Source organism: Cyprinus carpio, chromosome B18 (genome assembly GCF_018340385.1).
Source record: "Cyprinus carpio isolate SPL01 chromosome B18, ASM1834038v1, whole genome shotgun sequence".
Taxonomy (NCBI): Eukaryota; Metazoa; Chordata; class Actinopteri; order Cypriniformes; family Cyprinidae; genus Cyprinus; species Cyprinus carpio.
Genome location: NC_056614.1, coordinates 5,317,946 through 5,345,783, shown reverse-complemented (window position 1 = coordinate 5,345,783; position 27,838 = coordinate 5,317,946). Strand labels below are relative to the sequence as shown.

General features: G+C 36.3%; 1 protein-coding gene across 4 annotated transcripts in view; it reads left to right on the top strand.

Annotated features, from left to right (window-relative positions):
• Positions 1-27,838, top strand: part of nectin1b (nectin cell adhesion molecule 1b) — a 216,995-nt gene that overhangs the window by 42,305 nt on the left and 146,852 nt on the right. For all 4 annotated transcript variants that reach the window (XM_042743594.1, XM_042743597.1, XM_042743596.1 and 1 more), the window contains exons 2-4: positions 19,137-19,508; positions 22,441-22,740; positions 24,560-24,677. In XM_042743594.1, the coding sequence (XP_042599528.1) occupies positions 19,137-19,508; positions 22,441-22,740; positions 24,560-24,677 (790 nt within the window). The remainder of the gene's footprint in view (positions 1-19,136; positions 19,509-22,440; positions 22,741-24,559; positions 24,678-27,838) is intronic.

Sequence of the window (27,838 nt, the reverse complement as noted above, 5' to 3'; positions counted from 1 at the left end):
GGCTTTGTGAAATAAACACAAAGGGACTTGACTCGCAAGTCAAGTTAGTGTGAACATCCATGCCATGCCGTGCTAGAATAAATATGACTATACAAAGGTGACAGTTATGGGAACAGACTCACTCATCTCATATCCTTCTCCAACTTAAACAAACATTCTTACATTTACACTCCACCAAGTACAAATACATACCTTGCAGCTGTAGATAATATGATGTGAAAGCAAACCAGATGTCAGATTTGTTGAACATGAACCTTTCTAATGACCGCTCTTGAAACAGAGCGGGTTTGTGTGAGGATGGGTTTGCCCATGTCTTGTGGATACGTCTTTGGCTTGCACAAGTAACAGTGATTTTTGCCTCGATTAACAGCTGTAGTGGTGCTAGAAGCAGTTCATTACATTCATAAACTTGTTTCCCATGCAAATGTGTTCAGAAGAGGATCCATGGACAAGTCGTCTTAATCTGATATACACAGTGCCATAGCGATGTGGTGCTAAAGGTGCCAACTGAACAGCTTTCCCATGACTTGATTATAATAACAGCAGCCGTATCCTATAAACAAGCTTTTTGTGTGCACCATTAAAAGGATAGTTCACCCAAAAATAAAATATAAAAATAAAAAAAAACACCAACAAGCAACCAAACATATAAGCTAAAAATCTGTCATTATTTTCTCCCTCTCACGTTGTTTCCAAATGACCCATATGGCTTTATCTTCTTTGGGATAAAAATTGGGAGATGTTTTGTAAAATGTTTGAGTTGCTCTTTTACATTCAAGGTGTACAGTAGTGTTTAATACCAAACGTCCTATAAAATCAATGATGTGTTTTGGGTCAAAGTCATTAGGAACCCTAGCTGTGTGGACCAACACGTCACAGAATACACAAACACTAAGACGAACCAGTCTCACCTTCTTGAAAATAACTTCCCACAGGGGTGTCAGATTGTTCAGTTAATAAATATTAAAATGAAACATAATGTAGAGTACAAGTGAAACCTGCACCCTGCTGACTGGTTGCATGCTAGGTCATAACTGTAGATTTGCAGGATACGTAACTAAATATATAAATGCAATGTTCTGAGTTTGAATTCCTTTGTTTACCTCTAGTTTATTTATTATTATTTTTTATTTTTTTTGTCCCGTGTTTGTTAACCTCGAGGTCATCAATATGGTGGTACTGTTGAAAATCAAAATCACTTAATCCCTCATATATATATATATATATATATATATATATATATATATATATATATATATATATATATATATATATATATATATATATATATATATATATATTCATTGGTTAACATTTTGATGTCATTAAGAAAGATTGTGAATATTGTAATTAAATACTACTGCATTAATAAAAAAAAATAAAAAAAAATAATAATCTAGTTATTGTCTTTGAATTAGTCTTTTGATGTTAAAAATGACATAAAATATGTACTCTTTACATTTTAGTCTACTGGAATCTGACATTTAATGTGACCCACATTTTGTGCACCATTTTTGCGAAGGAACACTGAGTACCTTTTTATCTTTTTCAAATGCTTGCTTTCATCCTTGTGGGAAACTAAAGCAAGGTCAAGGAATCAACGGTTCTCTGTGTTTTTTATGAGTCGTATCAGGCTAGACAGGTTAAGCCACTGTGTTGGATGGGAGAGGATTTCTGAACTTGCAAAACAGGAGATACTCCCGCACCTGGTGGTAAAACGATGTGCGCCAGGCCTGATAGAGTATCCACAAACCGCATATAGGTTCTGAGAATATCTTTGAGGTCACACTACACCATTCCCATTGTGCAGAGGAGTATTACGTGTTAAAACTAAGATGACGGCACATAATGGTTTTGAAGGAGGAAAATTAGTTTTCAGCCAGGTTCTGGGGAGGTATCTTTGATGCTTGGGAGGTTCTTTTTGAAATATATCGCAAAGGCAAGCATCACTATGTTTATTGCTCTTATTTAAGGCTAGGAAATGAACATAACCGCAACATCATGTATTGAACTTCAGCATGTTTGAACTACCTGAATGATACCTGAAACGTGCCTTGATGAGAGATACATGATTTCTTTTATGAGCATTCATACTTACTTTTTTTAAAAAGTGAAAAGGGTGAAAAAATCCCATATGTGCTGCAATATCATATAAACATGGGCCTACCCAGAATACATTTTTGCATAGGCAAACACAACTTTTCCTTCAGTAAATGTAAAAGTTTAGTATAAACATTTATTTAAAAAATTGGCCTTGCAGTTTAATCTCTAAATGAAAATTCAACTCTGGACTGAAAAGCAGTGCAAGTCCTTATGAAAGAGTATATGTGCCAAGCAAACTATAATGCCTACAACTTATTGAGAAGGGAGCATGAAAAGTCGCCTCTAATGACCAGTAATCCTTTGGCATAACCTTTGAAAGCAGACAATAGTCATTAAGAAGTTATTTTAAAACTTTTTGCTTTTCATAGACATAAAAATCCCACAAAAACAGTCACAATTGTAACCATGGCTTCAGTTAACACTTCTGGTGCAGTATGTTGAGTATAACATTTAATGATTTGGTAATAGTAATCAGACCGTCACCTTGGTGCAACTTGCAGCACATGCACTTCTAATGAATTGCTTATCCTCAAGATTTTTTTTTTTGCCTTTTGAAAACAACAGAAAAAAGATATTAGGTTAAAATGTACATACAGTGATGAGGGTGTATTTTTTATTTATTTTTTTGCTCACAATATTCATTAACCTTTCAGCAGTTTATGCCACATAAAAAAATAAAAAATAAAAAATAAATAAATAAATAAATAAATAAATAATATATATATATATATATATATTTATGTTGGATACTTCAGTAAATTTATGGACCTCTGAGTGAGAAAAAAATAATTTTCAGTATAGACAAGACACTGCAGTCACTGTTTGAAGAGTCATGTCTCACACCCATGTGCAACATATGCATGTCTTGAAATGAATTGTACCAATGTCACAGGAATTGCTTTCAGGCAAATTAAGTTTTGCTCAACTACTGTGAACAAAATCATGACACACAAGCTGTATCTTGTTCAGTTCAGGCAGCGCTGTTTGTCTTGAAGGACTGAGCAACTGTGTCTTTCTTCCTAGAGATAGCGCAGAAAATACAGTGCTGCTGTATTCAAACTAGTGACAAACAGTCGTACATCTTAGAATTGACTTAAAAGTGCAATTCAGGACAGCTTCGGGTTTGGCTGAATGCTGGGAAATCCTGAGCCAGGAAGTAAATGTTTTTCTACAATGTCAATTGCTTTCTCAAATTGAGCGTACTCATCTTTCAGAGAAAAGCTCTGGAAAAAGTATGCACTATTTTTTTTAGGTATTTTAAAAGTATTCATTAATTTTAACACCAAACAAGAGTTACAATAAGAAACTCCTATTCCATCTGGGAAGCATTTTGTGCTTTTGGGTTTGCTGCCATCGGGTTTGCTGACATGGGTTTTGGAGAGAGGATGAGGGTTAGTAAATCGTTTCCAGCACCTTTAAAAGACGGTTTTGTTTGGCATTTAATGAAGGTGTTTTGGCCAAGACAGGTAGGGCATTCACCCATGAGTGTGTGTGCAGTGTTAGGAGGCGGCAGGGCTGCTTTATTGAAGTCTCTGATCGTGCTGTGATGAAGATCACACCTAGCGTTGCATTGGGTTGGCGGTGTGTGTATGGCCAGACAGGTGTTCACTCAATAGCTGTCCCACTTCTCTGACCTTAAAGCTTTTAATCAGCTCTGTCTGAGAGCCCGTCTATCCTTTCAAAGCATGACAGTGGTGGAGAGATCGAGGGAGGGGAAGGGAGAGGCCAGCGTAGGGTTGGTGCTTTAACAAAATGGTTAAAAAGGAGAATGGGGGGCTATTGTCTTTATGAGAAAAAAAAAAAAAGAAAAAGAAAAAATACACTGTCTTAAAAATTAAATGTTCATTTGGTTCTCTGATCAACTAACCATATATTAGGTCTTAAAGGGATAGTTCACCCAAAAATGTGAATTCTGAAGAAATACAATATGAGAGTGACTAAATGACGACTACTGATATAATGTAACTTAGCACAGGATATATATACATATATAAATTTCATGACACAGCTCAATCAAAAACTGTAAAACGTTAGAATAAAGAAAAGAAGAAAAATGGTGAATATTTCATTTTCTCCACACTGAATTGCAAATGTGCGTTGATTGCATTGGCAGAAACAGGCTGCTGCATTCTCCAGGTGGGTGCCGAGTGTTGGCAGCGGTTGAAATGAGTCGCTGTTATATGCAAAATTTTGGTGTTTAAAAAAGAGCTATAGAAATTGTTGCTCCAGTGGAAGCATCTGGGGCATGTGAGTCATTTTCACCGGAATACGGTTTGTTCTATGAGAGGAAATGATGATGAGTTTAATCCTTTGCTGCTAGCAAATTTGTGTTGTCTCCTTAAGCTGCAGATTTGCCAAGACTGTGCCCGGTTTTGAGTTCTTTCGAGCGGTGCTCCTCCACTTGCAAGGTTCAGTGAGTGACAGTAATTTCAATCCAAGCTAATTGAGTTGTTGAATCTCCCTTTGAGTCCCTTTTCTCACTCGCTTCAGGGTCTCTGATCAATAGTAATACACTATTGTGATATGTCAGCTAGACTTATTTATATATTTACCCCATTCTTTCTTTATCAAAGGGTATCAGGCGAAAAGCAGACTCTTTTCACAGGGGATTGTCTCACCTTGCAAGAATGGCTTGGTAGACTGGGGGATGTTTGAATTCATCGTTCAGACTGACACGGTTTAGAGTTTAAATACATCTTTGAAACAGCAGGTAGTTGCATTGTAGCTTTTGTGGCTTTTAATGAAGAGAATTGTTAAAATTGCTGTCACTGCATTTACATTAAACTGTTCTGAGTTCCACAATTACCTGTAGCCTTGGTTAAATCTTTTTTTGCTCATCTCACACCCTTTATCAACAGAGAATCATTTCATCTTTTTTTCCTACAAACACCCCCTTTATCCTAAATCCAGACTTCAAATAGACATACTGTTTGATTCATCTTAATGTCGTAATCTAGTTGTTTTGTGGAAAAGAAAAGAATCTACTTCTCAAAAACCTTTGATTTTCAGACCCACTGCAAAATCCCACAATTCCATTTCTTGTTTTCCAGCCGAGACCCTCTTTTGTGAGTCCACCCACCCGGTTCCTTTCAGACACCCGGGCAATTACCTCACCCACAATTAACTAGCCATGCTATTTTCCTTTCCCCAACCACACTGACTTTTTAAAATGCTACATGCTAACGCACATATGCTAACATTCTTTGTAGAAGGGTCCTCTGGTGGGTTCTTGTACCTCATGGCCTTCATGTCAATATACAGCATTGGACTTCTGAGGTCTTGTGGGGAATACTGTAACTCATTCCACCCTCGACTTTTTCAGACGTTCTCCCTCTTCTCAACCTGTGGTTTTGTGGTTCTTGTCTTCATCTCATAGCCAGATACTTTTCATTTAATTGAAAGCCAAAAGTGCCTCAATGTTTAACTCTTCAAATGTGCAATCAGTGCCCCGGGTTCCGCACTTCGCTTCTGAGAAATCTCTCGTTCTGCATTTTTAGAAAGAAATGTTCTTGTTTCTGCTTAGATGCTATCAAAATGTTACTATAGCTCTGCGCTGCTGTGCAGTCATTCGCTTGATGACCACAAAGCGATTTGGTGAGTTTATAAATGAAGAAAAATGTCATCCTAATATCAAGTTCCACCCATCGCACCGCAGACTGCCGGGTTTTGTTGGCAAGGGAGGTTATTGATGGAAGCACATGCATTATGATAGATGATGTGTTATTTGCATTGGGTTTCCTCTGCTCTTTGATGTGCGACCTGGAATAACAACCTCCAGACTCGCTGAGATAATCTGACAGATTTCTGGAAAGCTTCCCTGATTAGAATGAAAGTCACATTGAAGTTTTCTAGAACTATTGTAAGGGAAAGCGAAAACTGGATCTTGGACCTAGACGTGGTGTGCTCTGGACCCGCTATGAATTGAAGTGTATACGTATGTGCGTGTGCATGTGAGGTTATGGGAAAATCTCTGAAATGTAGTGTGTGGTGAAGAGTTGGAGGAGGGGGACTTGACGTCCCTCTACCCAGCTGGGTAGCACATGCACTGGAGACTAAAGGAGCACAAGAGATGTGGTGAGCATTCCATGGGCTGTGTGTGGAGAATGGAACGCTCCCAAAGAGCCATTGGAAAGATCCATTGCGGTCTTGGTCATGGAAATAGTACAGCCCCATACTCTTGGAGTTCTCCTCAGAAACGCTGAACAATTTATACATCCCCCTCTTTACTTGTCTCCCCTTCTTTGTTCTTGTAGTTTAGCGCTCTGATAGCACTTTTTCAACGACATGATTCAGTTGCGGGTTCCAGGCCAGTGCCAAATCTCAAACCGTTCTATGCATTTCTACCACATGAAAGTGGGTTCCAGGTTCTGTGTGTTCTGCAAAGTTTGTTTTTAAACCCATTATAGTCAGGTAAACCATACTTAGCAGTGTCATAGTTCTCAGGAAAATAAACCATTCTGAAGGAAAAGACATGAGTAATTTTATGTTTCACTGGCTGATATGGAAGCCATTATGGACTTACTGACATCTAGTGGTGCGGATGAAGCAACCCGCGAAAGTAAACATTTTTGGTTACCCATGCCATGGTGGGAAATTTTCTGTTTGCATTAAGCCATTGTTAGTTTATTTCACAAGCAAAAGTGTCTGATAATAGAAGGGTTAGAAAGACGAATTATCACTTGATCATGTGATCTCAACATGGTTACCCAATGTAATAATTCCTGGTTTAAGAAGAAAAATAAAAGAAAAAAAAGAGGCTTATAATATGACCAAAATCTTCATATTATGAAGTAAAAATGATTTTAAACATAATTTTGTTACAAAACATGCATTTTTTTAACGAGGTAAAAGTTCTTCTTGAGATTAGCATCATGCCAAACGTTCATGCGAATTGTGAGTGCTTGCAAAAGCAATAATGATTGTTAACAACTTTGCTAGCGCTAACTACACTGTCTTGACTGAGAAAAAGTGCTAAACCCTTATGCAATGAGTCAAGTGCCCTAAACCTCATTTAAAATATTATAGAATATTGTAAATCCAATAGGAAACTGTGATGATTTAGCCATTTTTATTTTTACTTTTCCTCATATTTGTAGCTTTGGCTACATATTCCCAAAGTTCTTCCGGTTATAAATCTCGATGATCTCATCTCACACCAGATAACAGATGATGACACTGGCCGGTCGCATACTAAATGTATGTGTTAATTGTGAGTGGTCCAGACTCTCTCACTACCCCCTCCAGTGGGAGTGTGAATTCCCAACCGGACATGTTAATGGATCAATCTGCTCTGTCGAATGAGGGGGAGAGACCAAAGCTGCCCACCGGCCCATCTGTCCTGTTTCCACAATACTGGCCTGTTTAAACCCTGATAATAAACCATGCTCTTTGATGTCAGATGGACATTTCATATTTTTCTACAAATCGTTAAAAATGGATGAATCTCTCAACATGACTTCCCTCTAAGAAATCTTCATAAAACTCTTTCATCAGAGATACGCAGGAGGGGGCTTAAGGATTTCAGCAGCACCTCACATCAAATATTGATTATCTGTTCTCTTTTTGTTTTTAAATTAGCCCTCACATCAGGGGGTTGTGCTACTGTTAGTCACAGGAGCCTTGGGAGTTTGGAAAGCTAATCACAGGTTAAGTCATCAGGAAGCCTTAACGAACAGTGTCCACTGCCAATGCCAGTATTGAGACAATATAAAACCCATATATAGTATATACATTTAAAGATAAAATGTGATAAGTCCATAATAGTATGACCCTTTTTCCTTTTTTTGTTCTCTCTTAAGTTGATATAGTCGTTGACCAGTATTCTCAAAATATTTTGGTCTGTTATAGGTCTGTTAGAATGATATTGATGTACTATGGTATTTAAAAGATACTGTTAAAGAATATATTATAAATAATTTATATATATAAATAATATAATGCTACATTATATGTTACATTATTAAACAAATTAATAAATGCAGATAAATAATGACATTTTGAAGAATTCTTTTCGGGTGATTTTTGCAAACATACTCAACCTGAAATCTTGTGTCATACTCGTTCATGCATAGCATTTAAACCGTTCATCTATGCAATCCATTTAATCATTATACTTACCTCCAATCCGATTTTCCTTGTGAACACTTTGGATTTGAAAATTTCGAGCCTGAAATTTTGCCCTTTGATGATGATGGACAGGGTAAGGATTTGTCATGCATGGCCGTCTTTAGCATATTCCTTGAAAAAACTTTTTTATGCAAGATGTGCTGAGTATACAGTGTTGCCCAAAGTGCACTGGGGCCATTGGTTCAGCAGCAGACACAAAACACATCCCAGCTGTCACTCAAAATACAGACATGGAGTTGCACCAGACAATGATTTTATTGAGTCTGTGGGCTTGTGTTGTATTGCATGCTATTGCTTGACACTTTACTCTGTGATATGACTCATGTTGAGTGCATTTGGTGAAATACAGCAATTATTATTATTTTATACTAGAGTAAATATATTTTAGAGCAATGCCTCTTTTTATGGTAATATTTAATTACCCACCTTGGACACAGTTCAAATTTGTTCTCTCGAAGGAATGGTTTGCCCAAAAATAAAAATTTGCTGAAAATGTACTCACCCTCAGGCCATCCAATATGTAGATGAATTTGTTTCTTCATCTGAACATTTTTGCTCATCAGTCCTCTGCAGTGAATGGGTGCCGTCAGAATGAGACTCCAAACACCTGACAAAAACATCACACTCCAGTCCATCAGTTAACATCTTTTGAAGTAAAAAGCGTGCTTTTAATAAACAAATCTATTGAGATGTTTTAAACTTTAATTGGTTGCTTCCGGCTAAAGTCTTCTATTCATAATACTTTTCTTTCCTGTGAAAAAGCTGTCTTGTCTGATTTAGGAGAGGAATATGGACATATCAAGCACTCTTTACAAGCAAAAACAGTTCTAAACAAACTGCATTGGTGGATTTTGATATGGATGGACAAAGGAGGACAGGTTTCTGCTTCACAAGATGCTAAATGATGGATTGAAGTTGTGTTGATTACTTGTGGATTATTATGATGTTTTTATCAGCTGTTTGGACTCTCATTCTGACGGCACCCATTCACTGCAAATGTTTCATTGGTAAGCAAGTGATGTAATGCTAAATTTCTCAGACGAATAAACAAACTCATCTACATCTTAGATGGCATGAGGATGAAAAAAAAATCAATTTTTAGGTGAACTATACCTTTAAGGTTGAGTATAATGTAACATCTGTTCAGTACCCTACATCTGATTTTCTTATATAAACTGCTCTTTTCCCCTTTGTATCTCTTTCTCTCTGTCTGTCCTCAGATTCACTTCAATTTGACTCCAATCCCATTTACACCTCCCACCAACAGTAACCCGAAGACAAAGGCCATCTCAGGTGTAATCCATTACTTATGGCCCACCAGAAATGGCCATGGCCACATTAATTATTGATTAGATATTTTTCACGTGAAGACATCTAACAGCTGTTATTGATTTTATGCCGTAGGATATCTCTGCATTATTGAAAAATTGCCAGCTCTAATCATTTAACGCTTGTGGGTTTATTTATCTGGCAATCTGTGCAATAAAAGATTAATTATGTTTTGTTCATTATTTCTAAACTACTTCGCATTTGCCGTGACTCACAGGCTTGCAGTGGTCATGTTGTTTGGTTATGTTGCTTGTAAATCACCCGCTGTGATATGCTGGTCATTTTTGTGCTAATATCCACAGGAGACCATGATTCGTTAAAACATCTCAGTTTGTTAGAGTCATTTATAGATGTTTAGGTTGTTAGAAGCGGGTTTGGCATTGTCCTTTTGTACACAAACCTATCCTTGCACACACACACACCAGTGCATTAAACACATTCAAGCACATGCAGAAAGATCCGCTCGCAAACATATACATACTCCAAACACAGCATAAATACACATAGTAAAGGAAGCTGTCACTCTTTCCTGTGTACCACATAAAAAGCTGTTTTACTGAATGGGGACATCAATAATTTAGCTGAATACCATTCTGTGTAAAACCACCTTATGCATTTATGCACGCATTTATGTAATGGTGCCAGCTGAGCCTTTTCCCCTTATCTTTGTGTCTCTGATACCTAGTTTCTGCCTCTCTTTTACAAACAAGCAGGGTCGTTTCTGTGTAGTCATTTTGTTGGCCTTTATAATCATTAACTACGTAAGTTTTGTTGACCCTAACAGCCCCACGCTTCCTCTGACTCTGACAGTTGGCCTGTATCTCGTATCGGGATGATGTCATCAACTGTTAGGGCAAGTACAGACAAATATTGTGTTATTGTTTTTTTTTGTTTTGTTTTTTTCTCAGCCCAACCGAAACTATGACTGAGAAAGAACATTAGTGAGCATGGCCTTGTCTCCAAGTCTTGTATCGGTCTGTTAACACATTGTAGTTACTGTTGACCTGATTTAAACTTCTGGCAAGACAAAACTACATTTTATATGTTTTATTCACAGTAAAGGTCAAACGTTTGGAATCACTGAGATTCCGTACAGAGACAAGTATTTTTATGTTCACCAAAACTGCATTTATTTGATCAAACGTACAGTAAAAACAGTAATATTGTGTGTAATATTATTGCAAATATAGTAATAGTTTGGTAGTTTAATGTTTTAATATTTTCATTTTAAAACATAATTTATTCTCGAAATATCAAAACTGAATTTTCATAATTTCATTACTCCAGTCTTCATGTCACATGATCGTTAACAAATAATCATTATCAATTTTGAAATGTTTTTGATGCCTAATAATTTTGTTCATTATGTACAGATTAAATTGATCAAAAGTAAATAAATACATTTGCAATGTTAGAAAATATTTATTTTAAAATGCTGTTTCTTTCTGTTTATTAAATAATCATAAAAATAAATGTATCACCATTTCTTCAAAATTATTAAGCAGCAAAAAATTATTTCAATATTGTTAATAATAATAATAATAATAATAATAATAATAATAATAATAATAATAAACTAAAAAATGTTTTATTGAGCATCAAATTGGCATGTTAGAATGATTTATGAAGGCTCTTATGACACTGAAGACTTGAGTAGACATCACTGTGTTAAATTACATTTTAAAATATAATAAAATAGGAAACTGTTATTATGATTGTAATAATATTCCCCTATATATATATATATATAAATAAAATAAAATAATAAATTACTGTAAATATTATTATATTATTATTATTATTTTTTTTATTATTATATTATTATATTATTATTATTATTTTTATTATTATTATTTTATTTTATATTTGTTTACTTTTTACTGTAATTTTGATCAAATTTTGATCAGACAAACAAACAAAAAAAATGTTTTAGTACATATATGTCTATAAATTATTTAAAACAAATCAGCAATCTTATCCAGCAAGATCCTAGTATAAAAAAAAAAATTCTTTGGATTTTGTTTGCATGATGCAACAAACATTTAAAGTTTGTGCCGCATCCATTGACCTTTATAAAGAGTGCAATATGCCTGCCAAATAACAGATTCAAAGCCTGTATGCATGTGTATTACATCATTTATCCTGCTGTTGGATTGTGGATATAAAAATGTAGTGGAAGAGCAGGCAGGATGAGCTGTGAAAGATGAATCAGTGTGTAAAAAAGAGTGATGGAGAAGAAAGAGAGCAGAACACAGGTATGCTGATGAATCCCCTTGACATTTTCACAACGCCTTCAAACCACTCTCAGGGGGGAAGCAGTGTGGGCCTGTACGCTCCTTCCTACATCAGATTGGACTCTTGCCATGTGGGGTTGGCTCTATAGTCAAATATGGAAGAAAGTAACATATGGTTGTATAATCAGTGCCTTCTTTAGATGAGGGCAATGTCCTTTTAAGCAAGTCATTCGACTTGGCGGCCATCTTGATAATGCCCTCGGCCGGTTATTTTCAAGTTATGCAAGAGCAGCTTCTATCTGCTTGAATGAGGAGAAGCCAAAAGCTGTTTGCTAAACCTACGCTTAAAAAATAAATAAATAAATAAAATAAAAAACTAAAAACATATGGTACAACACCACTAAAATTTGACAAAAAAGTTATCCTCTTTTAGCTCAAATCAGGCTGCAAAACAATTCTAATTTAAATTAATAGTTGCATTTGTTGATATATACAGCTAACTGAAAATTAATAATGCAAGAACCGTCTCATTTTTTTAGCAAATGTCAAAATAATCATATTCATGCATTGTTCATGCTATTTGTTATAATTTTGTGCTGCCTAAAGTCACATGACTTTTAAACAATTGATTTTTTTTTTTTTTTTAATGTTGTAATATATAATAATAATAATTATAATTTCAAGTCATGTAAAAAAAAAAAAAACTTATTTGTATTGAATATTCTATATTGAAAGCATTTTAATTTTATGCAAGCCTTTCTTTTCTGAGCAGGGTTATTTTACTATCATTTAGAATGAGTTTGGTTTATTTGTTTATTTATTAATTCACTTATGTGCTGGTTTCATTTTTTTTTTTTTTTCTGTTTTAGTTTACTATAATAACCCTGTTTCTGAGTGTTGCAATATTTCCCATCCACTTTTCAAAAATAGCATGATTCCTCTTTAAACTATCTCTGTTAATCAGCCTGGAGCTGTTGGGACCAGTACCTTTAAGGTATGTTGATGATATGTACCAAACTGTTTGACAAACAGAAAATGCACAACCTTTATAACTTCCTGTATAGCAGGTTGGTTCAGGTAAACACACCAACCTCAATCAAGCAGATGGTGGATGGTCTATCAGGAAAAGGGATATTCAGGGGAAACGTGTGCAAAGTGTAAGCATAAATGCAGAAAGGGGCGAGAGCAGAGCACAAGTGAAAGCCAGAGTGCTGACCATATGTTGTAGCAGGTTTTGATGTTGATGGTAAATATTAGCTAAGGCTGACACAGTAGATGAGGAAAGCTGGTAAAACGGGAATCAAATAGCCAAGTTTAGAGGTAGAGGCAGCGCTCAACATCCCAGCATGTCTGCAGAAACGCACACATGCTCAAAAACAAACACACTAGAACTAGTCATACGTGCATGGCCGGCTGTAGGATTCATTACATTCTCCTCATTGATTTTAGAGTTACTCTTGAACTCCACCGTCGCAGTCTCTTCTCTGTTTTTAGCTGCTAACTTGATATAGTGTTGTAATGTGCCCACAGCGTGAGCGGGATGTGCTGGCAGGCACCGTATCATCACTCTCTAGCACATAAACATATTAGTGTCCTCACTGAAGCTGAGCTCTTCTTTTTTCTCCTAACTGAAGGACCTGGATTGCTATTAGATTACCCACACACAATGGGGTGTATTTTGTAGACTCTCTAAACAAGCCTTTCTGCGGTTTTCTTAATGAGATGGGCCGAATGCCATCATTTTTTTTTTTTTTTCTGGGAGGCCTGAAGCAGGTCCAGTGTTGTGCCTCGTGCACAGAGAGAGATGCAGATCCGGTCAGGCTGCCGTCCCGGAGAATGGTAGCTCTGTTTGGAGTCTGCCTCTGCGCTGATGCTACGTCTTACAGGAGGCGTCGTAGTCACACCCCCACCCCGGCCGCATCGTCCACGTGTGTGTGAGTGAATAGGGCAGATTCTAATGTGAAAAGTAGGCCTGGACACAACAGCAGTTACCTTTTATACAATAAAACAGGGGTTCTGAAACCCCCTTTTTCCAAGACAATATACAAACCCCCCCTGCACCCCCAAACTCAAACCCTTCGGCCATTTGACCAACACATTTTGTCCTGTGGGTAGGTAAATGTAAAGCTCAGCAAGATACTTCATACTGCTTCTTCTTGCTGGTTCAGCTGATGTTTGCTCACCACTGACACCTGTAGGTTTGGAGAATATTGCATCTGAGGTATGGTTAAGACTTTACAGATTTCCTGAAGGCAAATTAGGCTGTATTTCATATCCGGAGGTCTCTGGTCAGGCTAGCAACACATAGTCGGCCTCAGAGTAGACCCTCCAGAAGGAAAACCACATCCATCCTTGACGTCCACCTACATGCTGAAAGTCTTCCCAGATTACTGAAAGCTGAGGGACTAATCACTCATATGTTGGACTTGTTTTATGCTTATTCTCTGAGACATGATGGGTGGATGAAACGTGACTAAATGAGATTTTTAAACACACCTTGAACAATAGGGATTGTGAAAGGCTTAAGCGTCTTCTGACTTGTTCATATATGCCTCATGGTCATATCTATGCAATTACTTCTCTCCACCTTATGAGTTTCTGCATGTAGTCCAGCTAACAGACTTGGAAAAATAAGTAGATTCCATGTTGTCTGGGTGTGTTTGGCAGATCCACTGGATGATACTTTAAGACCTCGGGATTTGTTCTGCGGTGTTACTTCACTTTCATCGTTATTCAGATTCAGTCTGCAAGTGATTGTCTTAATCAACATTTTTTTGTTGTGTTTTCAAGGGCACCATTGTGCCAGCGACAATGTTCTCTCACGGTCTGTTTGCCCTTGCTTCTGTTTCGTAGCAACTTAACTTCTTGTATTGTGTACAGAAGTGTTTATATTCAAAAATTTTCTCTCTGATTGCCCTCCATTGTTCAACTCCACTATGCAGGCTATAATAACTCTCTATCTCATACTTTCTTTGGAAGACCCTTTCAGCCCCAAGGTGGAGGAAGAGGAGGTGGAAATGGGGTCAGGGGGCCAAAAGGCTTTGGGTTTCTTAGTGAGAGGATTTGGGTTCTGGAGCCATATAATTACCCTTCTCTCACAGCTCCCTCAAAAGCGAAGACTGATCTTTATTTGTGGTGTAAGTGGATGACTCAGAGGAGGGAGTTAGCAGAATATAGTCTCCCTGCTAATTCTACTATTTCCCCACTAACAACATCTCCATGCAGCTGAAGTGAACTAGGACTATATTCTTTCCCCCTAGATCTGCCTCTGATGTATTTTTCTAACCGACGTTGTCAAGGTGTAAATCGTATTGGTACTTCACAAGGCATTTCCTCTGTTTCGACCCTGTCACTGTAGCAAATGCAAGCAGAAACAGGGTCAAACCGAGGGGTACAAGGACACAGGTGTTCCCCAAGGTAGCTGTGCAGAGGTTGCCAGCAGTCTTTCTGTCAAACTTGATTAGTCAATCAATCTGTCGTTTCACAGTGCCTGCTGATGGGTCTATACACTCTGGTCAAAAATATCTCATCCGTACACGCCTGGGTAAATGAGAAATGAAGGGTTTGGTGTGCATCGGTTTAAAAAACTGACACATCACCAGCTGGTTCCCTCCTTTATAAGTGATGTTTGCTAAGGATAGCATCACAATTGATTCTCAAACTTAGGGGGGCTGAATTCATGGGGAAAAGATTTGACTTTCATATTCTTGCAAAATAAACCTGAAATTACTAGTGTAACACTGCATGATAAAGAGGAAACTTCCTAGCAATAAGAATTTCTTTCTGTTCAAGGTCGGTACCATTCGTTCTCTGAAATCTTGAGTGTCTTGCTTTCAGATTTGTGCAGTGGTCAACCTTGAACTCTTGCAAAAACACATACACACACAAAATACATATTTCTGTATTCATTGTATGAAGAGTGCGTATTTTGCTTGCTTCTCTCTCTTTCTCTGTAAATGCGTGGTTAGTTTCAGCCCCGCTGGTCATGAAATCAATTTTAGTCTTAGACTGTCGGTGTCTTCTCAAGTTTAACTTTTCCCAGATTATCTTTCAAATGCCTAAAAGTATTGAACTACGCATTTAAACACTTGCCCATACTTGTTGAACTTTTATGACTGATGTTACCCACAGGCCTGTGCTCAAACCAGTTTTTCAACTTTTCATAAAATGGCTTATGAATACCGTTATCAGTAAGAAGCTGATCCCTGATTAGTAATTCATCTAAAACTCTTCAAAATTGCCCATTATTGTCTCATTTTCAAAAGTTACATTTAAATAAAGGTGATTTTTAAAATGCCTACAATTGTGTGATTTTACATTATATGAAACTTTCTATTAAACAAATAATGTGTGAAAAAATTACTAATTTTAATGTAAGAATATATTTCGTCCCCTTGGAATTATAAGTTTCTATCTGACATTTTTGGCAAAATTGAATTATTCACATATTCTTATTCTGTGTCAACGTATTTACATTATGTGATTGAATTTTTTTTAATGTTGTGTACATTATGGGACTTTTTATTAAAAAAAAACAATAAGGTTCTATCTACACAGTCGAATGGAACACAAAAACTTTGAAGCTCAATATCTCAAAACTACTCTGAATGCAGATAGAACCTTATAATTCCAAGGGGACGATTTATGCATTCAGAAAGTTAACAGTGTTCATGATTTATCAGTTAATCTGACAGATTCTCAAAGTCATGAAACTAAAACGTTCTTTTTAGAAAGAAAACGTATTACTGATATTTCTACAAACATCTATTTTTAATCATCTGTTGTTTACTATACAAACATGTGGCAGTAGAGTTGACATTTTAAGACGACAAATGAACGAAATGTAAGATGACAAACTACAGTTTAAGTTGAAAGTTCACTTCTTAAAAGAACGATGATGTCATTATTGTAGCAAGTTTTATACATATTTTTATGAGGGCTCTAAATAGCACTAATTTGGTCAAATGACCCACAGTTTTCCTCTGTTTTGTTTTCCCCTGCAGTATTTCCAACTTTTATGAGTGGCGTGATTAAGCGCCGTAGTTCAGAGTTACTTCCTCTTCGCTAAGGTCTCTCTGTAGGAGGTAATTACCTCTTTTGCCAGTCATAAATAAGTGAAAGAGAGGGAATGGGGGAAAGAGGGAGGTGAAGGTATGTGGTTTAGTATATGTTTGTGCAGGAAGCAAGGCCAATAGGACAGCACAGCACCTGACGGCGAGGAGAAATATATATCTACTCGGGGTCTCCTACGACAGGTTTGTTAAAGACAACAGAACTCATGGACCCTCCAGGGACACGTTTGCCTCAGAGTTATTCACGGGTCAGGAAAGCTTCTGTTATGAATAGCCTCTGTAGAGCTAAACAGGAACTGAAAGTGTTCATGGATGCATAGCCCTTCTGAGGAAGCATAAGAAGGGTAGAAATGTAAGAAGACCCAGTTGTCTGCTCAGGTGTTAAGGAAGTGAAGACAAAGAAAATATGATTGAAAAGCAGGGGTTAGGTAAAGGGGGCAGTTAAACAAAAGTATGAGTAATAGCACATGCAAGAAAGTAAGACAGAAAGGGGTGAAAAGGAAGCGTTCGAGTGTTAACACATAATTCTCAGCTGGAGGGGGTAAAAGAAGGTCACCAGGGAAACAAAAGGCCAAGGGCCTGCCAAAACATGACGCATTTGACTGTTGGGCATGCCGTATGTCAGGGTTATCTTGAGATACAAAACCACTATTGTTTTAACTGGGGGCAGTGGAAGCATCTTTTACGTGACAGATACCTTCGAACTCCTGAAAGCCGTTGCGGGGGAAAAATAGAAAACCCATTCATTTACTACTAATTGCCTGCCTGGTTTATTGTAGCTTAATTCAAGTGCCATCATTGTGGGCACACTCAGACTGGATCCCACATTGTTTCCATTAATAGGTGCTTGAGGCTGTCACTGAGATGTTTAACAATGAGAAATAATTAGGATGGAGTGGTGTGGGAGGGTTGGCAGTCAGGATCAGAGTCAGGGGGGGATCTACCATCATTACACATGCAGGGAAAGTCCACATCCGGCACTCTTGAAGACCTAATGCTGCCTGTAAACACCACTGCCATACTCGTAATTAGTCCTGTTTGGCTTTTGAAGTACTCTTGTTGAATTGGCATGCTAGCTTTTTTGACGCACTCGATTGTAACGTGAAAGCCTGAGTCGAGTCAATGAGTTGCTGTAACTTCAGTTAGGGTTGTCAGTTTTCGTGATGCATATTCAAAATAAATACCAAAAATACAAATGGGGCCCTATCATACCCCCGGCACAATGTGGCGCAAGGCACAGCGCAAGTGTTTTTGCTAGTTTCAGCTTGATGCAGTTCTCATTTTCCCGTCCTGAGCCGTGTTGTTTAAATAGCAAATGCATTTGCACCCATCTGTGCACCTATGGGTGTGTTCAGGCGCATTGTTGACGCGTTGCTATTTTGAGGAACTGAAAATAGACTGCGCCATAGACCAACTCAAACCTGGTCTAAATATCTGCCGCAATATTTTTTTGTTGTTGTTATTTAAAGAGCGCATTATTAAAATGCGCCTACAGGCTGGTGCACAACGTGCATGCACTTTGCTTATTACACACACAGGGACACGCAGCAGCACACAAACATTTTTGAAAATGAAAAATTACATTCCACCATGTAAATAGTGAACCCGCCATGGTGCAACTGCAACTGGCTTTTAAAGGGGATGGGAGATGACACTCTGATCGGTTTATTGCATGTTATGCCCAAAAAACACCCGTTACTCATTAAGAGTATAGGTACAACCCTTTTAGACCATGCACCAGGCATGCCGACCGTTTTCCCGTCGTTAAACTAGCAAAAATGGATTCGGACACACCCTGAGTGCACCTGTGCCATGTGCTTTAGACCATGCACTTAGATTGTTAAAATAGGGCCCATGGACAGATAGCATATGCTTAAATATAATCTAAATACATTTTTGGTTACATTTTATTTTAAGGTAAAATTGTTACAGTGTAATTACACAGTACTAGGCAATGTTAATTAACTACTTAGGGTTTAGGGTTAGTATTGTGTAACTCATACAATATTTAGTTCACCTTAAAATAAAATTGGTATTTCATCAAAAATATCTTAATTTGTTTTCCGAAGATGAAACAAAGGTGTTATGAGTTTGAGATGACATGACAATGAGTAATAAATGACAGAATTTTAATTTTTCTATGAACTATCCTCTTAATATTGGTCAATTTTGATAAATTACCAGAGTACTGATACATTTAGTTAATTAACAATCATTCTCAGCACAGATTGTTTGACTTATTTTTAATGTCTCTCTTCTTGTCTTCCTGCAGCAGGGAACGGGCAGTCGGTGCAGACGGACCCCAGTAAGTCCGGATTTGTGGGTGATACGGTCGAGCTGCGATGTGTATTCATCAACGGTAAGCCACCAGTGAAGATCTCTCAAGTCACCTGGCAAAAGCTGATAAATGGCACCAAACAAAACGTCGCCACCGCAAACCCAGACTTGGGAGTATCAGTGTTACCCCCTTTCAAAGACCGTGTGAGCTTCAAGCACCCTGCTGTGCGCCAGAGGTCCCCTTCTCTTGAGGATACCACCATTGCGTTCAGCAACCTACGGCTCTCTGATGAGGCGGCCTACATCTGCGAGTACACCACCTTCCCAGCAGGCAACAGGGAGAATATGGTCAACCTCACTGTCTTTGGTAAGAGCACCACGCTACATATGTAGTGCTGTTCTCCTGAGAAAAGAGCACATCCACAAACAGAGCATCAGTGGGAATAATTCATGGAACATGAGCAGAATGAATTTCTGTGTCATTCATAAAATAACATTAATGTGACAATGGACCTCATTCGCAAATAACAAGCAGTTCAAATTGTGTAACTTGTTCAAAAACATTTATATTCCACACTAAAATGTATGTAAGAAAAGCTATGCATGTAGTAATTCACATTAAGTGGTACAATTTATGTAAGAATTTTATGCAAAAAATGAAATAAATAAAACACAATAATATATATATTTTTTACAAAGAGTTTCACAAAAAAAAAAAAAAACTCTTTAAATGAATGTTTTATGATTAGTTTACAAAATTGTGCATAAACTGCTTTTACAAAATGCTGCAGTTTGTGTGAATAATTTTATGTTTATAATTTAAACAGAAATCCTCTTTTTAATGCAAGAATGGTTTTACAAACAATTTGAAGTGAATTCACATGAAATGCGATAGTTTTCACTATAATTGTTTTGTTGATGATTTACACGGAAATTCGCATTGATTGCCAAAAGACAGATTTGCACGCAGCAGCAGGTTCTCTGCACACATATAACACCATGTATGGACAGCAAAAAAGTAGGTGTCATTTTTTTTAATATTCTCTACACTTTTAGCACTGACATGGTGAGATATTTTTTATTAAAGGTGTCTTCATGGTTAGCAGGTAGTAAGGTGTAAATGGATGTTGTTTCAGCAATATTTTATTCATAACCCTGTAAGCCCTTCAGAAAAATCATCTTTGTCCTTGACCGCTCCGGGTCTGTAATGTGCGTGGTTAAAACCTTCACTACGCTTCAAATGTATTGATCAGTGTTCACCACAACAGAAAGAGCGGCATCTCAGCCTCGGCCTGCATGTATAATGTATTCACACATGTTCTTGTCAAAAGATGCACACACAGGTGAAGATAAGCTATCATTTTATCAAAAGAAATCCAACCTTGTATTATTTTCTTGTTTCCTTGACACACAAAATCAGAGGTTGAGCAGAATGTCCGAGCTGCTCTTTGACAAAACAAAAGTGGATGGGATTTATACTGTATACGTAGCTCCAAAAAGACCATTAAACAGGTAACACAGTAAAAGTAGCTCATATGACTCCAGATCGTCTGAAGCTATACAATAGATCAGGGTTTTCCAAAATGGGGTTTGTGTGTTGATGAAAAGCATACAATTCATGAAATCATAAAATTGTAAATTTAAAAATTCAATTAAAAATAAATAAATACACAAACAAATAACATTTTCTAATAAATATTAAAATATGTTAATTTAAATATTAACCAAGTAAACATACAAATGTGTTGTTAAATAATTTAAATGTTTAAATATGTCAAATAAATATGTATGTTTTTATTGGTTATATATATATATATATATATATATATATATATATATATATATATAATATACATATGTGTGTGTGTGTGTGTGTATGTATATTTATATTTTATATTTTCATTTAAATTGTAGTTATAGTTTTAGCAATTTTGTTGTTTTTTCATTTATTTTTATATTTTTCAGTCATTTATTTTATTTTATTTTATTACAGTTTTAGTTATTTTAGTACATCAAGTAAACTTAATTCAAATTAGAACAGTTACATTTTCAGTTTTATTTAACTATAATAATCCAGTTACAGATAAGTTTGGTTCCCAAAAAAAAGAACAGTTTGGGTTATATGTTAAAATAGGTTAAAATCGATCTGTATGACATTAAATCAGAAGACATGGAATAAAGTGCACGATGGGCTACTTTTATGTTGCCTTTTTGAGCTTGGCTGTTAAAATCATGACCCACTTTCATTGTACTAAAAAAAAAAAAAAAACTGATTCTCAGACATTTAGCCTAAAATGAAAAATAAATATGGCGTGTACAAAGTGAGGGTGCGAAAGTCTTAAAAGGCTCTGTTGTTGGGTGAACTTTAATAAATGTCCTAAACAGACATCAATAAATGTTTTTTTTCCTCACACACATTTTTTTTTTTTTTTCAAGAGCAGAGCTGTGTTTTATCTCTTAATCTGCACAGGTTAGGAAAGGCACCATGATGTATGTCCATGTATGTATGTATGTGTGTGTGTGTGTGTGTGTGTGTATGTGTGTGTGTGTGTGTGTGTGTGTGTGTGTTGGAGTGCAAGAGAGGAGTATCTCATTAGAGAGGTGGGTTACGCTCCCACTGATTGCAGATCTAATTAGAAATGAAGTGTTGATATGTTTTCCATTAAGCCAGCAAAGGGAGCTGCTTGGCTCAAGTACAGGTTTTTTTTTTTTTTTTTTTTTTTTTTACTAGTGTGGCTTGTTAACTCTCAAGCCCATTTTTGTATATCACGTTCACATGCATCCTCTGAGAATGCTGGCACTGCAGTAAGAGTGAGCAACCTGAATGGAGATATCCAGCTCAGTGCTTTCAAAGAGCCTCTTCATGTCATATAAACCCTTGCCACAAACCTCAGTCCTGCTATCAGCACTCTTAGACACGCACTCACATAAACACACATCTTCCCTTTTGATGCGGGCCTGCTAATTGCTAATTGGCAGCCCATAAAGGATCGAGATTGGATGACTTTGGGCACCGCAAGAAACGAGTGGTTTCTACATCTGTTTGAGTACTTGACTGATGCTTTCACTTTGAACACAGGGTAGGGGAAAAAGAAATTAGTGAACTGCTTGATTTATACTGACGGGGAAAAAACGACTTTTTAGAATGGCGAGATTAGTGTTAGAGGCACTGGATCAGTGAGAAAAAAAATATTATTATTATTATTTTTTTTTTACTTTGCAACTTCTCAAGGGCACCTCTGTTCACACAGTACTTTAGTATCTTACAGTGTTTTTATTGTTTACTTTCTTTCTTCCAGCACGGCCAGTGACCAAGATGACCTTGACTTCACCCACTATCGTGGCAAGGACGCCGAAACGCAAGATGCCCGTGGCCACTTGCATGTCGGCTAACGGCAAGCCTCCCAGTGTCATCAAATGGGACACCACTCTGAAGGGCGAAGCCACGTTTCAGGAAACACGCAATCCGAATGGAACCGTGACTGTGCGCAGTAACTATATCGTATTGCCCAGCCGCGAGACCCATCGTCAGAAGCTCACCTGCATCGTCACCTACCGTGCAGAACAGTTTACAGACAGCGTCATACTCAACGTTCAGTGTAAGAGCAATATTTTCTTCATGTCTTTCTTATTGATAGATATGTATAAAATATACTACAAAAAAAAGTTTGAGATAATTATTATTATTTTTTTTAAATATGCATTTATTTGATTAAAAAATAAATAATACAGTAAAAACAGCAAAATTGTAAAATATTATTACTATTACAAATAACTGTTTTCTGTTTTAATATATTTTAAAAAGCTGAATTTTCATTGTTATTCCAATATTCTGTGTCTTGAGAAATCATTCTAATATACTGTTTTGCTGCTCAAGAAACATTTCTTATTATTATCAGTGCTGAAATCAGTTTTCGCTGTTTACTAATAGCGAAGAAAACATAACTTTAATTCAACAAGGATGCATTAAATTGATCAAAAGTGACATGAAGGGCATTTGTAATGGTATAAATGTTTTGAAATAAAGGCTGATCATTGAACTTTCTATTCATTATAATCCTATCATTAGAATTTCTATTCATCAAGAATCCTGAAAAGATGTAGCATGATTTTCACCAAAAATATTAAGCAGCAGAAACTGTTTCTAACATTGAAAATAATAAGAACCATTATTAATAACTGACCACAAAATCAATAAATTAGAATAATTTCTGGTGTGTCACACTGACGACTGCTAAAAGAAAATCAGCTTTGCTATCACAGAAAAAAAAAAAATGCACTTTGAACAGTTTATTTTTATTTTATTTTTATTGTACATTCATACATTTATAGTTTGTTTATTTTATTTCATTTTATTTATTTTTATAAATGCAGTATGGTGACTTCTTTCAAAAAAAGTGACAAAAATTGTAATTGTTCCAAACTTTTGATCACTAGTGTAGCCTAGATAATATACATCACATATTATACATCACAAAATTACATAAGTGCATGCTATCCAGTTTTCTCAAAATTCAGATTTAATTCAACTGATGAAATCATTGAGCTGATGTAACGATCCATCTGACATATTTATATAAAACCCCACTGGAATGTCAAAGAATGTCTAAACAATGCATAAAAAATGTATTTGTGCTCAGTAATAAGATGTTAGCATTAATGCTGTACTGTTACGCAAGTCCTGCAGAGGAGGTTCAGAGCAAGAAGAGATGTGTCACTGGCCTGTCTCAGCTGCTGTTGTTATCAGCTATTGTTTAGGGCAGTTTAGATCAGTATTGCAGCCCCCATACAGCACACTGATGGAGGAAATCCACCCATTCACCCATGCACACTATGCCTATAGAATACTTTGTTCTTGCAGTGTGAAAGGCCATGTTTAGAGCAGTAAGTTCACAGAGAATCACTCGTACTGATTCTTGATTTACTTTGAGTGTTTTGTTAATCAAGTTACCCTTTGGTATAACATTTCCAAATTGAATATGCTCAGTCTTATACATTCTCACGAAAGCAATTAAACATAAATCTGAAGAGACATAGAAATTACTGACCGGTACCATCAAGTATGCAGTGCATTTTAATATCGTCATTAATAGAAATATTGTGTTGTAATGAATTGAAATTTGGCATTTAGCGGAGGTTCTTATCCAATTAGGCCAATTTCTGGAATAGTTGCCCTGGAGCAGCTTGTGGCTAAGTGGGTAGCTAAAGGGCACAGTGGTGGTTGTAGTCTCAGTAACCCTTCACTTGTTGGCGCTCCTCCCAATCACTTAAAAAATAAACTCTTGACCTTTTAGCTATGAGCCCAGACAATTAATCAGTATCATGACAAGCACCCATCGTCAAGTCATGTGACCCGGAAAAGCTGTCTGAACCCCTGCCTGAAGACTTTATTTTTATTTTTTTTTTGGTTTTATATAGATGAGCCAGAGGTAAAAATCGAGGGATTCGACGGGAACTGGTATCTGAATCGTCAAGATGTAAAGCTGACGTGCAATGCAGACGCCAATCCAGCCGTCACCGTCTACCAGTGGAAACTGTGAGTTATTCTTGCTTGACCTACTAATCTACATTACAAATCATCACTTTGTTGCCTCAGCTTATTAATATAACAAGATGAAGAATATAAAGAGGAAGAATAAAAAGCCAACTGGTGTGTATGCAAGTAACAAAATAAATAGTTCAATTCTATTCTATTCTATTCTATTCTATTCTATTCTATTCTATTTTATTTTATTTTATTTTGTCTAATGTATTTACTTTGTAATATTTGAAATATTTTTTCAATTACACATTGCTTTCAAATATTTATGCTACCAGTAAAAGGTTTGCCCACACCTAGTAATTTTTATTACTTTTTATGTTTCAAATAATAGTACAGTCTTCAAAACAACTGAAATAAACAAACGAGTCAAGCATTTACTCATAAGCCTTTAGATCAAAAGATTTTTAAGATCATTAAGCTCAGTGTGCCCAAACATTAAACTGGTTGTGTAAATCGGCATCATTAAAGAAAATAAAAGATGACTGATGTTTGAAGAGTTCTCCTCTGAAATATTTAGTTTACTGTAATACTACATGACAGCATAGATGTGTTATGACTGAATAACTACTTCATTCATTGGTGGTTAGCACTCAATCAAGACAAGTAAAGCCGTTTTCAATGGCTCTATTCAGAATTCACGGACCCATTGATAACCTTTCAAACAAGATCAAACATGAGAAAATAAGCTATGTTTTGTTTACTTCTGAATGTTTACCATACCAATATACCTGTTTGAAAGATCAGTGAAAGAAATATACAGTATTTTGTCAGTATGAGTCTTCTGATGGCTATTGTTATCGAGTTACTGGTGCTACAGGTTTGGATGCAAAGTATGTTGGCAAAAAATGACATCATTGCTTTGCCTACCAAATGAATATGTTGACAAGACAGTCTCGGGTCTGTTTTATAAACATTTCTGTGAACAATGCCAGAGTTTATGTTAGGTCAAGGACTTGGAAACCATTACTCATTAATAATTTTAACCCCACACACATTATATATATTTTATATATACTTTATTATTATTATTATTATTATTATTATTATTATTATTATTATTATTATTATTATGTTTTGTTTGTTTTTGTTTTTTTATGGCTCAAAATTTTAGCCAACTACAAATTTATATTTGTGAAGTATTGTGTGTTTTTTTTTTGTTTGTTTTTTCGTTTTTTTGAGAATGTAGTTATAGATGGTGTGGGTTTGCAAAACATATTTTTGTTTTCCTCCTAATTCTACTACAAAACTATTAATTTATTATTATTATTATTATTATTATTATTATTATTATTATTATTATTATTAATAATAATACAATGATCAACATAATAATAATAATAATAATAATAATAATAATAATAATGCAAACTATAAACCAAACAAACATTAAATAAATAGATATCTGTTGGCAGATTTTACAGCTTACACTCTTGGGCCAGTGGACACAGCAAGCCAATGCCAATTAATTGGCCTGACCTATCAGCCTATCACTTGTTACATCACCTAATTAATATTCATGAGACAAGCTGATAAGTTTTCTAATGTGTTGTTCCAGATTGTTTCTGCGCCCCTGGGTTAGGTCAACTCTGTAAGATGACCCATGTAACCTTCTACTTGAACTCCCTTGTGCACCATTATAATTCAGTGCTACGGCAGTGCAACGGCATGTGCCACACTTATATGCCAATTAGCATGGCGAAATATCCTGTCATTCATCACCCAGCAAATCCCCATAAATGCATGTGTATGTTAATGTGAACAATACTGAGCATCACCAACAACACTGGACACAGTGGACAAGCAGGTTCTGTGTTACAGTTAAAAATGGAGGAATTATGCAGAAAAAAAATGGAGAGATAAATGTGGCAATTTGTTCAGTAATTAGGCAGCGAAAGCTGGGAAAGGAAAACATGTCACCGGACTTCAGCTGTGGTGGATTAATAGCTGGCAATGCCCAGGGTGCACTGCCTCTGTGGACCGGGGTGGGTTTTAATGAGAAAGGACAAGAGAGAGAGAGAGGAAAACGCTGAGCATTCTGGGCTATTCAGGGTATCAAAGGACACATATACAGCAGCCAACTCTGTGAAGAGGGACTCGTGGATGGCGCTAAGGTCTTCTTGAGGCAGTTTTTATTAGTAATTGGTATGCTGAGACTGGAAGAATCAAAGAGAAGAAAAGGGAAGGGATGAAATCAGGAAAATGGGGATTGAGAAGGGAAAAGATGAGGTACAAGAGAGTGAGAACAATGACGGCTGTTGTTGCTGTATGTTAAATATTATTATTCAAAAAATAATATTTATATAAATAATAGTACCATCTAATTATAGTATTTGTGTGTTCGTGACGGTGATTTTATTGTTACGCCATTAGATGGTGACAAGAGTTTTTTTATGAGTGTGTCAGAAGTAACGACTTTTATATTGAAAGAGACTGCAACAGCATTGTATGGCTGTGGACTACGAAAATCGATCAAACCAGGATCTGAAATGTCCACAGACTTGTGTGAGCGCTGTGAACTAGAAAGTTATTTTTAATTTCAACAACACCTTGTAAGACACAGCCAACAAATGGACTGAACAGCACTGTCATTGGAAATCACCAAAAATATGAAAGGACGGTATGACAAAGATATTGCTTTCCTCGGCGGACATTGAATCTAATGTTTTATTGTGAATATGAGATTGAGCTGAATAATGAATGCTGTATCAGATGCAGGTAATCACACTCTCTCAGTCCATCTCTCTCTCATAATACTCTAAATAATATGTTGAGCTATATAAAGTAATATGATAAGTTTTCAGTAAAGCAACTCAACGTACCTTCATTAATAGTTGTAATGTGACGTTTTCAAATTAGTAACGGTGACTTGGGCTCAGCTGATAAACTGTCAACTTTAGATTTGAATCCATGGCGTAAGAAAGGGTTTCTAAAGACACTCCATTGTTGTTTCTTATGTATTTACCCACTCATGCCGTCAAACTGTTGTATAAATGAAATATTACACAAGTAGCAGTGCGATATGGCTGTATATCAGAACCGTGCCGATGTGAAAAAAATAACTAATTCAATATAATAATAAAAACTATAAAAGTATCAATGATGAATGAATAGGATCAATGTTACAAAAATAACGCTGCATAGTGAACACAAACACG